This window comes from Phocoena phocoena, chromosome 5, assembly GCF_963924675.1.
Source record: "Phocoena phocoena chromosome 5, mPhoPho1.1, whole genome shotgun sequence".
Taxonomy (NCBI): Eukaryota; Metazoa; Chordata; class Mammalia; order Artiodactyla; family Phocoenidae; genus Phocoena; species Phocoena phocoena.
Genome location: NC_089223.1, coordinates 88,621,002 through 88,637,769, shown reverse-complemented (window position 1 = coordinate 88,637,769; position 16,768 = coordinate 88,621,002). Strand labels below are relative to the sequence as shown.

Below are 16,768 nucleotides of genomic sequence, written 5' to 3'. Positions count from 1 at the left end.
GAGAGAAACAAATGCCTCATTTCCCTAGAGGTGAAGACAAATATTTTCCCCGCTGCAGAATCCTTCAGGTTTGTATGAGCCCCTCTCCACCTCATATATCAGAGAACAGGGCTTGTCATCGAATAATACATCATGTTTTGAAAATACTCTGTACCACAACTGGTGTGTTTCTTAAGAACAAGAAATTGCCACGTGGGCTTCACACTGTAGACCAAGCAACCTAGTGGTCCATTTTGCTTCCTTGTGAAAATGTGTGATCGGCAGTGGTCTCCACCAGGGCTAAGCTCTAAAGTTAGGTATCAAGGCTAAGCATCTCCCTTTTGCCTAGCAACTTCTTGAAACTATCATCCATGAAATTTTCAAATAATTCTCAAGCCCACTTTCATATTCAGAGATGTCCCATGGAGAAGTATGCTGAATTACTGAGAGAAATAACAAACCTGTAATATATTATTACTACCAGTTCTGCTCCAGTTGTCAAAAACCACTACCAAAGGTCAGACCTTTTTCTAATCCATGCCAGTGGTTGGTGAAGGCAGGAGACCTAACACTGGTACCATACCACCTTGACTAGATTCCCTACAAATCTCCCTGTTCCTCCTATATTTTTATGTCATAGTTCCCAACAACCATGTAATATAATATTTTTTTTTAATTTTAATTTATTTTCTTTATTTTTGGCAGAGTTATTGTGCGTGGGCTTTCTCTAGTTGCAGTGAGTGGGGGCTACTCTTCGTTGTGGTGCACGGGCTTCTCATTGCCATGGCCTCTCTTGCTGTGGAGCACGGGCTCTAAGCGTGCAGGCTTCATTAGTTGTGACTCGCGGGCTCTAGAGCGCAGGCTCAGCAGTTGTGGCGCACGGGCTCATTTGCTCCACAGCATGTGGGATCTTCCCCGGCCAGGGCTCGAACCCGGTCCCTTGCATTGGCAGGTGGATTCTTAACCACTGCGCCACCAGGGAAACCCGTAATATAATATTAACATTATAAATATGTTAAAAAGGTACAATATTTGTAGTGATTTCTGGGATCAACTTCTCCCCCTGCTCCCCACCCCACAACTACGCTTCTGCTGTTATTACAATCATTAACATATCAAAGGTCTTCTGTGACCTGGGCACTGTGTTCATCCCTCTACATTCATAACCTGATTTAATCTTATGAAGTGGCTGCTGTCTTTATTCCCATTTTACAGATGAGAAAACCAAAGCTTGGATAGATGAACTAGCTTGCCCAAGATCAGACAGCTAATCAATGGAAAAGGTAGCCCTCAAACCCAGACCCAGAGTAACAACAAAGGCAGCCCATTCAGATCACAATTTATAAATTCTGCCTATTCTTAGAAAATACTTTCCTTAACAGCACAATTACTGCATCTCAGAGTGAAACTCACATAAAATACGTGATAAAAATCACTGGTTACCTATTTTAATTCAATACAAGTTTATGGAGAGAGGAATTTCTATTGAGTCAGCCAACTTGGAGGTATGGGAAGAGCGAGAGAAAGGCAGATGATGTATTTTGATAGACCCTTCTGCCACAGTCAGGACCAAGACTAGACAGATAGCCAAGTTCTAGTTCTGGCTCTACCATGAGCTTGCTGCAAAACCTTGAACAAATCATCCAACGCTTAGGCTCATTTCCTTGTTTGTAAATTATAACAGTCCCTCTAACCAGGTTGTTGCATCAGATATTATCTACTGATGTCTAAATATGGAAGCGGAGGATTAGGTCTTACACCACCCCTACTGACACATACACTTCCTCTACTCTCACCCTCCCAGTACAGTTATGTCATAGTGTTTTGTAAAATAAATTATATTCATGTTATGTTACGTTATTAAAAACTGTTTTGTTCACTGCTGAGCTATGTAGTGTCTCATAATTAAATTTTCTTTCTTACATACTTTTTTGTTTTCCCTGGAGTTAATAGTTGTCTGCATTTTTTATTTCCCTTTTCTTTCTTTCACTCAGTGACAAACTCTTTGTCAGAGCTGAAAAAAACTTCTCAATATGTTCACTTCAGACAGATGTTCAGTTCCATTTTTTTCCAGAAGGCATCCCTCCAGGAGTCCTTAATCCTCTTGCTCTGATCTGGACTGGCTTCTCTTCAGGCATTCAGCACAGCTGACATCCTAGAGCTCCCTTCTGCCATCATCCCAGGAATATCCTTTGCCTCTCTTATTTCCTGGATCCCATATCTTCTTCCTTCTTGATTCACTCTCTTGTTTTTAATGGCGCACATCCTTTAGTAGCTTTCTGAGACATTTGTAAAGATCTTGCAAGATCTGAAAATATCTTATTTGAACAACTTTACGTTCATTATCTTATTTAATCCTATGAGATGCTTCCAAGTTTATTCCCATAGCAGTGAGAGGCAGTAGCAGGATATTGACTTCTAGGTCGATAATCAGTTAAGATTTTGAATATAATACTCTAGTCTCTTCTAGCTTCGAGTGGTAACTTTCAATGTTATTCTCAGTCTGCTGTATGTGACCTGTTTTTTTTTTTTTTCTGGAATCATTCAGTATATTTTATTTATTCCAAATGTTCTGAAATTTTTCAGTGATATGTCTACGTGTGTGTGTGTGTGTATTTCATTTGTTATGCTGACATTAAATAAATGGACGCTTACATTTGTAAACTCATGTCTTTCGGTTCAAAAGAATTCTCTTATATTATTTCTTTAACATTGGCAGTCCCTCCATTTTATCTGGTATCACTTTCTGAATCTCCTCTGGATTTTAGACTTCCTAAGTTGTTCATCAAATTTTCTTGTTTTTTCTTCTTGTCTTTTTTTTCTTTTGTATTTACCTTCTCTTTGTCATTTTTATGTAATTTGTCAGAGATTTTTTTCAAACGTGTTTTCCAACTCTTCTATTAAGTTTAATTTCTGCATTCATATATTTATTTCCAAGAGCTCATTCTGGTATTCAGAATGTTCCTTCCTATAGTGGTCTGTTCTTATAACTTGAATGAAATATATTCTCTTACTCAAAATAAATTTAAGATTGTTTAAAATGTTTTCCTCTGGCCTGCATAGCCTCCATTTGCTCCAATTATTTCGGTTTGTTTGTTTCTGTTTTAGCCTCTTTCATATTAGAATGCCTTCCAGTAATATCTGGTCATTCAAGAGTAAAACATCCAAGGCTGACTGGAAGTTCCAGGAGCATGGTAAGGAGTTACAGGTGGTGGGCTTTCCCGCAGTATGGCATTGGAGGAGAGTTATCTTTTCACAGTACGCATTTTTTATTGGACTGGTCAGTTTCCCCAGAAAGGAACCCTTCACTTTCCTCTCCAGCAGAGAATGAAGCAAGGCACCAACACTTTGTAAGAGAAGAGAGAACTGGGGTCTCACTGTTCAGTAGGCAGACTCTCATCTGAAACCTTCTTATTTTCACATTGCTTGTTACCTGTCCCACCACGGTGCCTGACTGTCCTCAAAACTCAGATCTTTTCTCAACTCTGTTAGGATATGAACTATTTGTTTTCTGCCTTCATATAGTGGAGAAGAGACCTGGTCTCTTTGCTCTTTCTGGATATCTTCAGCCTGTTCACCTATTTTCCATTCTGCTTCTCACCCTCACCTTCTAAGATACTTGGCACATCCAATTCCTGAGCATTTCCAAAATTTGGCAATGCCAAACAGCCTGCTGTTTGCTGATTCCTCCCCCTGGAAGCTAAAATTTCACTATTATTTTAATGACGTGCCAAGTCCGTTACTAGTTGTTTATTCTCTTTCAAGCCTTCAGACTCCAGTAGACAGTTCTTCACCAATGTCATCTCCTCTTTCATTCTCTTTGTCTTTCATTGTTTAAACCTTATTTATGTCTTTATTGTCTTTCGCTGGGTTTCAGTTACCATATTTAATCCAAAGCATATTGTCCATGGTTTTCACTTAATAGTCTATCAAAAGCATTCTCTCCCTGCAGTAAATATGGAGAACACAATTTCTGATGGCTGTATCATAGTGTGTTTGACCAGCAACCTATAACTGGAAATTTAGAATGGGCCAAACTTTTATTATTATAAACAACATCAAAATAAACATCCTTTTACATGAAGTTTTATCTTTGTCACTGATAACTTCCTTAAGATCTATTTCTAGAATCACATTCAGTCAAGTTTTTAAATAATTTTAAGCTATTGATACATATTATATAGTTGATTTCTAGAAACGTGGCAATAATTCACACTCTCCCCCAAAAGGCAGAGGTAGTACTTACATGGGATTCATTCCACCATCACCAACATCATCACCAACATAACTGTTTCTCAAAATCTTTACCAGTTGTGTCTCACGGTTGTTCTAATTTGAATTCCTCTACTGACAAATATGATTACAATTTTTTCATGTATTTATTGGTAACATATATCTCCTGTTAGTTGTTCTTGGACCAAACTCATTTTTTTTCAAGTGGAATATTAGGTTATTTCTTATTTATAATCTCTTAATTTGTTAAAGATATCAAGCCATTTAGACCAGACTTGTCAAAATATTTTTCCATTTTATTATTTGTTGGGTTTTTGTTTATTACATTTCTGACATAGAGAATTTTAAAATTTTTACATAATCAAAATTATCCCTCTTTTTCTTTAAGCCTAGAAAGCCTTACCATTCAGAACCGGATAAATATTACCCTATATTTTCTCCTTTCGTTTGTATGTTTTGAATTTTTTACATTTTACTCTTTCTCCCTGGAATTTAATATGTAGTTGTTTCAACTATTAGTTAACCAGGTGGCTCAACACCCTTTATTGCATAATTGTCAGTTCTTCAACTAATATGTAATCTAGCCTTGACCACATCCACCTCCTAAAACTCTTATTTTTTTTACTAGAGTCTGTTTCTGGTCTACTTCAACCCCATTTGTCTGTTGATTCTTACTCCAGAGCATCCTGTTTTAATTATCATAACTTTACAGTACATTACAATATCTACTAGAGAAAAGCCTGCTTTACTGCTCTTGTTTTGAAATATTTTTTAGCTCTTTCATTCTATTTACTCTTCAAGATTAACTTTAGATTACTTGGTCAAGTTTCCAGAAAACCACAGCAGCAAAATGACTTCGACTAGAATTACATTAAAAATGTATATTCATTTGAGAAGAGCTAACATGTTGACAGTATTCATTCCTCCTTTCTAAGAAAATGACTCCTTTTCCATTTATCCAAGTCTTCTTTTATGTCTCCTGCTAAAATTTTACTGTTTTCTTCATACAGAATTACTCAATGAATTTATTTTTAGATAGTTTATATATTTTAGTGCTATTTTGAATGATTTTAATCTTCATATTTTCTAACTGATTATCACTACCACACCAGAAAGCTATTAATTTTTGTATATTTATTTTCTGTTGAATCAACTAACTCAACTCTCATTTTTTAAAATAATTTTCCAGTTTTTCTAAATATCTTTGCTTTCCTATATAGACAATATTTTTAGCTGATAATATACTTTTTTGTCTCTTTTTTCTATGCCTTACTTCTGTCCCATACATGAGTAAATTGACATAAATGGGATTGTGAACAGCATTGTCATAATCCTGGTCTTAATGCAAACACCATGCTAGCCACTCTGCCAAAGGATTTAGGTATATTATTTCCTTTAATTTTCATAATCATTTTAGAGTAAAGTTACTACTGTAATCTCATTTTAAAGGTAGCGAAACTGAGGCTTTAAAGCAGAAATATATCCAAAGTTATCCAACTAGTCAATGGCAAAGCAGAATTCAACTTCAGAGCTTCAGAGCTTATGTTTGTGTATAACTAATATTATATTCCAGAACTTCAGGTATGAGTTGGTGATAGGAGTTTTTAAGGATGACTAGGAGATTTTTTTTTTTTAACTTTTGATTGAGAAAGGAGATGGGAGAGAGAAGAGTGGATTGATTTTAGGCAGATGAAACATAGACATAAAAAGTACAATAACAGTGCAAGAAAAGTGCAACATACGATGCTTCTCCACAGCTCCTCAAGTTACGTGTGAACACCAAAACCAATTACTAATAAAAATAGTATATTTCGAAGACCAATGGACCTAAGAGTTCATTATTATTCCCACAAAAATAACAAAATCTGTACTGTGTAACCTCTTGACTGTTTCAGTTTTCAAAAATTTCTAAAGAAAACATTTGGTTTCATTAGTTCAGATGTTTGCTTCGCTGAAATTCTGATTCATCCAAAAGGTGGGATTGAGGTGATTCATGCTATTTAAGTCACATCTTGGCAAGGAGCTAAGTTTCAGGAAATGGTGTGTCTCCTTCTCCAATGAGAAAAAAAAAAAAAAGGAATTTAGCAATGTTCAAAATAAAGTCTTTAGAGTGTGACACAAAATTATGTATCTCTGCAGCATATCCCCAGATAGTGGTAACTGTGTAATAGCCCTGCTGGACTCCCACCACTGCGAGAAGCCCATGCCTGAAGCCTGAGGAGCAGCATGGAGAAACATGAACATCTTGCTTTCTCACCAGACATTTTCATTGTTGGGTTGGGGAGGGGAACTCTTCCTCAGAAATGATTACATAAAAGTTTTTAGCTTTAAATGTCACCCTTTTTTAGGAAGGGGACAATTGATTGAGGTTAATTAAGTATTAATTTAATAACAATTTTTTACAAGCTTCTGGAAAGCTTACCCTTGACCAGTGAAGAGAGAGGTAGCTGGATCTGAGCACACAAGCACAGGACTGTACTTCGACTCAGGTTCTAGTCCTGGCCCTGCTGGGCAAGGCTCTTAAACCTGTCAGCCCTCAGTTTATACATTTGACGATTGGTTATAATAACACGGTTGCCATTTCCTTCATAGGGCCTCTATGAGATTGAAAAAGGAGTATAAATGGATATGTGCTTTTGAAAACTGAAATACACTTGACATGTGTAAGGAAAGATCTGACAGTTTCCAGGATGTGCTCCCTATAGAGCAGTCCTATTTATCGCTCACCCGAACTCCTCTGAAAAAGACAAACGGTCATCAACAGTAATGGGGTTCTGCAGAGAGCCGGCCCGTTTCCATTTCGATTCAAAGCCCTGGAGGCAGCAAACTTTCAATCCAGGCACTACCCCAGAGTCTCCAGTAAATCTGTCTGTTTCCCCAGTATATGTGGTGAGCATTTGACCAAAAGCATCAGCCTATGTCTGATCAGATTAGCCTATCAGGTGGAGATAATTACCATTTAAAGGCTAAAGGAGAAATGACCTATTTTACACGGACTTTGTGAGAGGCGCTAGGGAGAGATGCTGCGTGATCCCAGGACTACTTGGTAACTTAGCTTTGGTCACCACGTGGCTCCGTCTTCCCCTCAGTCCCTTTGGCCAGTCATTTCTTTATACACTGTACAGTGGCTCTGTGTACTGGGGACTGAACTTAAATTGAGCTTGAGACAGGGGCCATGGAGTGATTGAGGAGTGAATTAGATAGAAAATTGCAGCTTTTGCACCCTAAGTGAGAATCACTGCATTCAACCAGCTGGTACAACTTGAGTATTTCTCACTTCTTTTGACATTTTTTTCAACGGGGGAACTTGATGTAAAACACATTTGTCTCTTTAGAGTCCAGAGCTGCTTTTTCCCCCTCAACCTTCTTTTAAGATCTGCCCTTTACAGCTCGAATGTTCTGTAGCCAACGTCAGCGTGGATTGTGACCTATGTAAGCCAATGCTCAAGAAAGAGTTCGAGAAGGGAAGAGTCTAAGACATAAAGTCAATGTTCATTGGGCCCCCATCAGAATAATCAGCTGTGAATGTGGCACACAGGAGCACAGGAAGCCGAATGTAAAAGGCAAAGACACTACAGGGAGAATTTGTTTCTCGTATTGGTTTTTTGGGTTTTACACAAAACTATTCCCTTCCCAAGAGGTGCTCGAAATTGAGTCAAATTTGAAAACTGTAAAATCCCTGGATGCATTTATTAGCGTGTGTTCATTCATGCATAAGCACAATTGGTTGTCCTTGAACAGTCAGATGAGGGCACTGGTTATACACGGCGAACTTGATTTCAACACACATGACTTAAGCCTGCCCCGTGCCTGGTACTATACTAGGCCTTGAGAGAAATAGGAAAATAAATAAGATTCAGATTCTGGCCTCTAGGGATTGATACATAACTCTGATCCAAGACAATGTAAGAAAACTCCTAGAAGAGAGACATCAAATGCTGTGGCAGCCTCCCTAACACATCTACAGCTTTTTAAAATAAAGCCCCAGGAGCACGGATTAGGTTAAGGATATGGCAAATGCCTCAGCAAGGCCCCCTGCTCCACTCACAACCTGAAGCTACCCAGATGGAAGAGCCTCTCCCAGCATCACTGCCCATCACAGCCCCTGACGCAACAAGCCACCCTCCATCTTTCAAACATGTGCCAAATGTCTACACTTCTAATTCTTTGTTCTCAAGCCTCCCTCTGACCAGAGTGCCTTTTCACCCTCTTTACCACCTAGAAAGCCCTTACTCTTCCCCTAAGATCCAACTCAGTCATCTGTAGGGTGAAAATGAACAAGGAGATGTCATCCCAAGGTCTCTCCCAGCCTGTTATGTCAATGATATGTGAATTTAAGACGTGCATCCAACAGTCCACCTTCCTTGAACCATGAAGTCATTCCTGATGCCCTGGGGCATGATTCCTCTTGCACCTCTGAACCTGCATCCCACATGCTCAAACTGCTACCAGAGCATGGAACATACTGAACTGTCATTAACTATTTATTCTTTCATCCTTCCAAGTAGAGTGGGTTCAACTAGAGGGCAGGATCTGCATCTTATTTCATTTTTATTTTCTTTAACAAGGAGTTACATGACCATAACTATGCGTCGACCACTACTTTTAAGTGCATTACATGTACTTATGCATTTAATCCTCACAACAAACCAATGAGATAGATTATTGATACTATCATTATCTCATTTGGCCCATGAAGAAAGTGAGACATAGAGTTTAAGTAACACGCTCAAGGTCATACAGCTGGTAAGTAGTGATCCATGATACAGCCTGGCTCTTAGTGCTACCTCATGCTGTTTTTACTTATCTTTGTACCCTCAGGACTTTGCCCAGAGGTCTAGTATTTAGAACTCAATAAATGGAGCTCAATAAATGTGCAGTAGCTGATTAAATAAATGAGCAGATGACCGCTACTGGTTAGCCCTGGCTAGATTCTCTTGAAAAGTTCTAGACTATAGAAGCTAAAGGTAATTAGTGTATATATATACACTAATATGTATAAAGTGGATAACTAATACGAACCTGCTGTATAAAAAAAAAAAAAAGAAGCTAAAGGTAATGAGCGGATTTGGAGAAGCTTCACAGAAACTCAAGAAGATGGAAATGAAGAATTATACCTAAGGATTTAAGTTGCTTAGCCTTGAAAAGCAAAAGCTGAAGGCTGCTTTCATAATGATCTTCAAGGCCAGGAAGGCTGATTCCTGAGGACAGTGACTGAGCTGTTTTTCTCCACCTCCAGGGAGGATGAAGGAGCAGGTATTGTCCTCAGCTGCAATGGGAGCGGTTTAAATCCACCACAAGGAAGAATTCCCTTAGCTCAAGAATCATTTGTTAGACCCAGGGATGAGTTATGGACAGAAGCTATAGAAGGTCATCTGTCTTCAGCATTTTGGACTTGCTTCTGCTCAGAGTGAGGAACACAGAGGGTGAAAACAAACAATGACATGTCATCTCAAGGTCTCTTTGAGCCTTATAAATCGATGACATTTGAATCTAAGAAATACGTCACTTTACCTTCCTGGACCAAACGAATGAATGAATGAATGAGTCCCAAATAATTTAAAAGGCAACAAAAAATTATAACCAGCAGAAAAAGAGGGCTTCTCAAACATACTACTGCGCCAGAAATGTAACAACAGAAGAAAAGCAGAACTTGTTTTCTGAGAAACCTAAACTCTTAACAGTTTCTACATTCAAACCATTTCTTGCTAGGTCCATCATACTCCTGACATAAAGTTAGAACTGGTCAGTCTATATCCTCGGGTACTGCTTTTACCCTATCATCACAATTTGCTCATTTGATAGATGACATTAGTATCTTGAAGCAGATTTCTCTAAATATCATGTAAACTCAAAATACGAACCACTATTCCATTGATACCAATGTAAGGTGTATCCCACATAAAGAAATGAATCCTTTCCTGAGAGGAGGAAACAACCTCACACATACTTTTTTCCCTTCCTACATGGAAACTGAAACACAAAATAGCAATGGAATTGGAAGGGAAGGTAGAGAGTAACACGAAACTATTTTTGTATTTGGTATTATTTCAAAGATACAATTCTACTTTATTTTCTGTTATTAGAGATAAAAATCTTACATTCTGTCTAATGCTTTACATTAGACAAATTCTTTTAAACACACATTATTTTACCTGGGAAGTGGGTGTTTTGTTTTGTTTACAGAGGAGGAAACATCTCAGAAGAGGGACTTGCCTGAGGTCACACATCTAAGTCTAGTTGCCCTTCCCCAGCCAGGCCCTCTAATTTCCAGGCCTATCATCTCCCATACATCATGGACTGCTGGGCACTGGACTGGCCTTGCTAGAGGCCTCCTTCACCATATGCAACCTCTTTTGGGAGCTATGAAGTTGGCCTGTCCCACCTTGAGAAACTCAGGCCAATAACCTTAGGAGACCCATTGAACCCAGAGACACATACAAGAGACTGTTCTATCTGCCCCGAGTAGAGCATATCCACTGCCAGTGAAGCAGCAGAGCCCGGATTCTAACTCAGGGTTTCACTACTGGCAAATTGCACTCCTTAAAAAACCCAGCTCAAATGTCATCTACTCTGTGAACTCATCCCTGGCCCCTAGCTCCATGCAAATGGACATAATCTTAAGTGCTTTCAAGCTCTGGATCCAGGCTGCTTTGACCTAGGCTCCATGGACTGGTTAAGTGATCGATCTTAACCTCTCTGAAACTTCCTCACCTACACCATGAGATACAACTCGTATCTCTCTAATGCCGTGATGGTGAAGATTCTGTGAGTTAATAGGACAAATGCTTAAAACAGCTCTTGGCACAAAGTAAGCTCTTGGTAATTGTTCAATAGTCTTGATATTATTACCTTCTCTGGGTTTTCTGAGTCCTCACGAGGTTTTGTTTATCTTTCTGGTATAAAACACTATATTATTCATATTTCTTATAACTCTCCTCCACTGTTTTGTTAGTTATTACCCAGCCCACCATGAGCCGAGAGACCACCTTCTTTTCTGGCAATCTCTTTTCAGGTGATGTCACTGATATCCACTTAGCCATCCTAAAGAGTCATTGGACTCTCCACACCCTCATTCCCTGCATCAGTCGATCACCAAATCCAGAGGCCCCTGTCCTCCAGATTTTTCCGAATCTACGCTTCCATCTCCATCTTATTTCCACAGTCCTGCCAGCCCTCATTTAAAGCGGTGAAGCAGCTTCTTAACTGGGTTTCTGGCCTCTAGTCTTGTTGGTCTAATTTATCTTCCACACTGAAGCCAGAATGATGTCTTTAAAAAATGTGGATCCCTATCTTATGCCTCTGTTTAAAGCCCATCAATGGCTCTCCACTGCAGTTTGAAGCTGTTTGGTCTAACCATGCAGGAACTGTCTCCTTCCTGCCCCTTCAGACTCATCTACATCAGTCCTGCCTCACCCTGAAAGGCTGGCACCAGAAGACAACTGGCTCCTCCCACCTCTGATATGTTCTTTATTTTGGCCTAAACACTCTTCCGAGTTCTTTGTCTGGCTTAAGTTCTTCTCTTTGTTTAATTAGCACCAGTATCACCCCCTCCATGGAACCCCTTAGACGGATCAGAGGCTACTCCTCAGTGCTTCCGTGATACACGGAGCGTTTTGTGGCTATTCTATAATCGTGATGACCTGCTGTGCTCTCTCCACCATGACCTCAAGTTCAAGGGCAATGTCTCCTGTCACTGTCTCACTCACATAAGTATGGATGTGCTTTGCACGCAGTACCTATTCAAAAAAATGCTAAATGGCTGATCTCATTAAATAGGTAATAGATCCAGATGACACATATAGTGTAACACTATGGGGCACTAAACAGTACTTAATTGAAGGGTTCTTCTAAGGGCTTTTCTTGAATTGACTCATTTAATCCTCACAACAACCTTAGAACGAAGCTGGGATAATTATCTCCATCTTACAGGTGAGGAAACTAAAGCACAGAAAGGTTAGAAATGTTACCAGTGTGACACAGTTAGAAACTGATGACACCAAGGTTGGAACCCAGAAGTCTGACTCTAGCCCCTAGATCCCATGTTCTTAACCCTTATGCCATTGTTCCTGTCAGATATGGGTACCAGGATAAATAAAGATATCTAAACAGACACAGATAATATATTCTAGTTCCAATTCTACAGGTGGGAAAGTTGAGACATTGGAATTTCATGGAGAAGCGATCCAGGGAAACGGAAGAAAGCTAAACAGGGAGATTACTATCTTTGCTACTCACTAACCAGCAGTAGAACTCAGCGCAGTCAGCCTTGCTCAGCCTTGGTTCTTCACGTGTCCAATCAGGGCCTTGGGGCCACATTACACCTTAGCTTTTTTCCAGATCAAATTTGCAATTCCCTTCAGTTAGGCAAACATCATCAGGGTTAAGTGTGTGTCAGGCTCAGTGCTAAGGGCAGAGACACGGAGTCACACGTGATGTGTCTCTGCCCTTGAGGAATTTGTCTTCTTGTGGGGGAGATGGACACAGACAGACAACATTGACAGAGGAGTTCACAATGGCCACACCACTATTAGGTTGGTTATTTTCAAGGGAACCACCGCAAGATAAAACATTACCCAGAAATGAGCCATTTGCCCCTCCATAATATCTTTCAACTGACCATTGACCAGAGCAATGAAGCACTGGTGTCTCCTCCCATCCTCTCTCCAATGCCCCACTCAAGCATAATCACCTCGGTTTACAAGTGAAGAAGCAAAGGCGCTGCCTTAAGTAAGTTTGCCAGTAGGCTGACAGTTACCTGCTGGCCGAAGCCCCTGCCATCTTGGTTTCCAGCTTCTCCCGGAGCTGAAGTGGGCCATGGGCAACAGGAGCATTAACCCTGACACAGCTACTGTTGGTTTTCCAGTACAGGTTATAAGCTTAAAAGGATTTTTAGATTTACAGTTGATTCTAGAAATTGCATCTAGCTCATTTTCAACTCCACGGTTAAGCTGGTTCATTTAAGGCAAACAGCATTCAATTAAAATACATTCTGGAGAAATGAGTGAGCAAGGCATTTTTGCCCAACTCATTTATTTACAAAAAAAAAAAAAAAACAATCGGGATTTCTCAAGGACCGAATCCCATCACATCATTGTGAGATGAGATAGTTAAAATATCTCACATATTAAATATCTCACAGTTAAAATGAGTATGATCAAAATGTAATTTGAAAATACACTCTGAGAGGCAGTCTTGTATAAGAGTACAGGATTTGGGGCCAGTCTGAGTGGGCCCACATCTCTTTTCATCATCTCAGTAGGTATGTAACCTTGAGCATGTTCCTCAGTTTCCTTGAGCTGAGCCTCAGTTTCCCCATCTGTATAAGATGAATAAATAATATCTGTCAGAGTAGTTGTAAGAACTAGAAATGCAGCTTAGTGCCTGGTAGATAGTAAGGGTTAAAAAATCAACTATTGGAAAACATTTTATTAAAGCCTTAATGATTCAGAGATTGATTATTCCATTAGAAGATCATCATACTTTTTCCCTTTCTTTCTCTTTCTTCCTGCCTGCCCACGTCACAGCTGCTCATAAGCTATTATTCCATGAGATAAAAAATGAGATAAAATTCAATTCAGATGGTACAGCAAAGTGGGAAGAGCACAGGCACTGGAGTCAAACAGGACTGGACTTGAATACCGGATGGCTTTGGACAGGTTAGGTCTTAATTTCTTCATCTGTTAAAGGGGGTAATCATATGTACCTTCTAGGTTTCTTAGGAATGTTGGAGTGTGTATGTGTGGACAAAATATTTAAACTAGGAACATGAAATCCAAATGTTTCTGTAAAAAATCATGTGTCCTATCAATGGTAGCGTCCCACGTACCTTTAGGTTAGTCATTTCCCAAAAGGCAGATAATGAAAATGCTCTCTCTGCTCCTTGCCCCCAAAGATGCGATCCTATTCAACACACACACACACACACACACACACACACACACACACACACCTAGCACTGTGATTGGTAAATAGTGGTTAGTTAGGTAAAGAAGTATGGAATCAGTTTCTACAAGAAATGTAGTACTAAAGCTAAATTAAAGTTTCAGTATCAATCACAGTTTGTTTTTAAATTGTCCCCAACTCCATCACTACCATGCAGGGTCAAGAGAAGTCACTCTCACGACAAAGGTCTTACATCTAATGCCATCAGATTTCATTGCCTCCTTTAGGGACAGCTTAAGTATCAGCTGAAGTGGGGTGACTCCGTGCATGGGGGGACCCAGCGTGGCAACACAGATGGCTGTACAGTGTGGGCAGCAGGCAGGCCTCACTGAGGGTAGAGCGCCAGAAGCAGAGTAGCCATGGCCAAGAGTCAGGGAGGGTCAAATGGGAGCCTGGGATGTCCTTCCCATAACCGTGACCTCCAGGAGCTATAGGGAGAGCTTCAGCTACCATAATGGAAATGGCAAGGGTCAACTTGAACACAATCAGATCTTTGGAGGCAAGGAGCAGAGAGAACATTTTCATTATCTGCCTGTTGGGAAATGACTAAGCTAAAGGTTCATGGGACGCTCCCACTGATAGGACATATGCTTTTTTACAGAAACATTTGGATTTCATGTTCCTAGTTTAAATATTTTGTCCACAGAGATCTCTGAGTCATCTCCTCACATGCTTCCTTCCTTCATCCTCCTTTGAAATGAAGACTATATATAAGATGCCAATTCTCTAAAGGAAAACACATAAACAAAAGACAAAAATCCAAAAGTCACATCAATATACCATAACATATCTGAATATTTGTTTAGAACCCCTGGGGACCTACCACATGACATTCTCAAAGTAGCATGCAGAGATTTATTTGTATGCCTTCCTGCTTCCTAAATAACACTCCCACTCAAAGTGGAAGGACTCCAATTTCATGACAGGCTGGAGGAGGTTTTTTTCTGAAGCTCCTTACTTAACATCACATGGCTTAGAACAGAACATACCTGTCAATACCAGTATTACATTTCACTGAAATTTCAATAGCAAAGGAGACTCTTATGAAAAGTTTCCCTCCATTTATAAAAAGGGACAATTATTTTTAAAAATTGATGTTGAAAATCAACTCATCCTGAATCACCATTTTTGTAGGAAACTGTCTGCTATAGACAAAATGGAAAATCACAGTTGCACTTTATCCAACACCACCCATAAGAAATGCTTCATGCACGGAAGCGTTCTTTTTCCATAAGGAGCAGCATTAGAAAAAAAAAAACCAAACCTCTGGCATTACTCTTCAATATTGTTGTCTAATTAAATGGCAATGGAGTGGATGCGTAAAAATATGCATTAGAGGTGTAATGTGTAATGTGAAGAAGAGTAATCAAAGCCATTCAACAGGATTTAGGAAGGGATTTCAGTTGGCAGCTTATGAGACAGGAGCATATAATTTTGCTAATTTGAAATAGGTATTGTAAGGTATAAACATTATTGCTTTGCATATTTTAATGAAAACTGCCTCTACACCAAAATGAATCCTTTAGCTTGAACTTTCTGCATACCACAGAGCTTCCACCTATTATGAGTTCAGCATAAATAAGAAAGGCACGCAAGCCGCATTAAAAGAATGGTCACCTCATTAAAATAGGTTAAAACCAAGCCCCTTATTCCAAGCTACTATAACACTATAAAGTAAGTCTGGGGACAGGTGTTCTATTAAATTTTTATGTTGCAATGAACTTATACTCACACAAACCAAATCTTCATGCTTCCTTTGACATACACCTGCAACTTGTTAATTCAAGGGGCTTTATTAAGAAAGTATAAATTTAGCAACATCTATAGATTTGTAAAACCCTATTAGCTTGCTCAAGAATCTAGAGGAAATTCGTTTGGAATTTTATTTGCATGGTTTACAAAGAAATGAAAACTAATGATATGACTTTTCCCAAATGGATGTGTCTGCAGATAACGCATTTGTGCAAACAGACTGATGTGAATTACCCAGACTTGGGCTAAAAGAGTTGAGAGAGAGCTCTGGGTCCATCTGGGGCTGAGGACATCACTTACCTGCCAGCTCGCTTCTCGCTGAAGTCCTTTTTTCCAGTCTTCTTCCAGCCTGGGGGAGGTCTCATCCATTGCTGATGCTGCTTGCACAAACTGGATTCGCCAGTGGCTGTTACTCTTTCGTTGCAAGCCTTTACCAAAGCGGCAGCGAGGGCAGTTCAGGGGCAGACTGTCATGGAGAAAATGCCATGCCAGAGGATGAGGGATCAGGCAGGAAGAAGCCACGCGGGAACAAATTTGGGATACACGGGGCTACCCTGACAGCTGCCAAATGGCCAGGCAGGAGGCCAGCTCAGCCACTGAGCATCCAGAGATTAGGAACAACCAAGCTCCAGGGCCAGTGGACAATGGGTCATTCTTATGTTTCTGGCATAAAGGTCAGAGGAGGTAAGTGTGAAGGCATGCTCTATGACCTAGAAATATGCATATCTATGTGTGCACCTGTCTCTTCCTCATCCCCAAACACACACCACACACACACACACACACACACACACACACACACACACTCTCTCACAGCAGGATTTGCATTGTTCTGCAGGGTTGCATCAGTGGGCCAGAG

At 39.8% G+C, this 16,768-nt stretch overlaps 1 protein-coding gene across 2 annotated transcripts in view; it reads right to left on the bottom strand.

The window, feature by feature from the left end:
- Nucleotides 1–16,420, bottom strand: part of PPARGC1A (PPARG coactivator 1 alpha) — a 296,593-nt gene extending 280,173 nt beyond the window's left edge. Inside the window, exon 1 of one of the 2 annotated variants that reach the window (XM_065877552.1) lies at nucleotides 16,210–16,420. In XM_065877552.1, the coding sequence (XP_065733624.1) occupies nucleotides 16,210–16,278 (69 nt within the window). In that variant the 5' untranslated portion in view covers nucleotides 16,279–16,420. The remainder of the gene's footprint in view (nucleotides 1–16,209) is intronic. The other variant, XM_065877554.1, reaches the window with a different exon arrangement.
- Nucleotides 16,421–16,768: the final 348 nt, after the last annotated feature.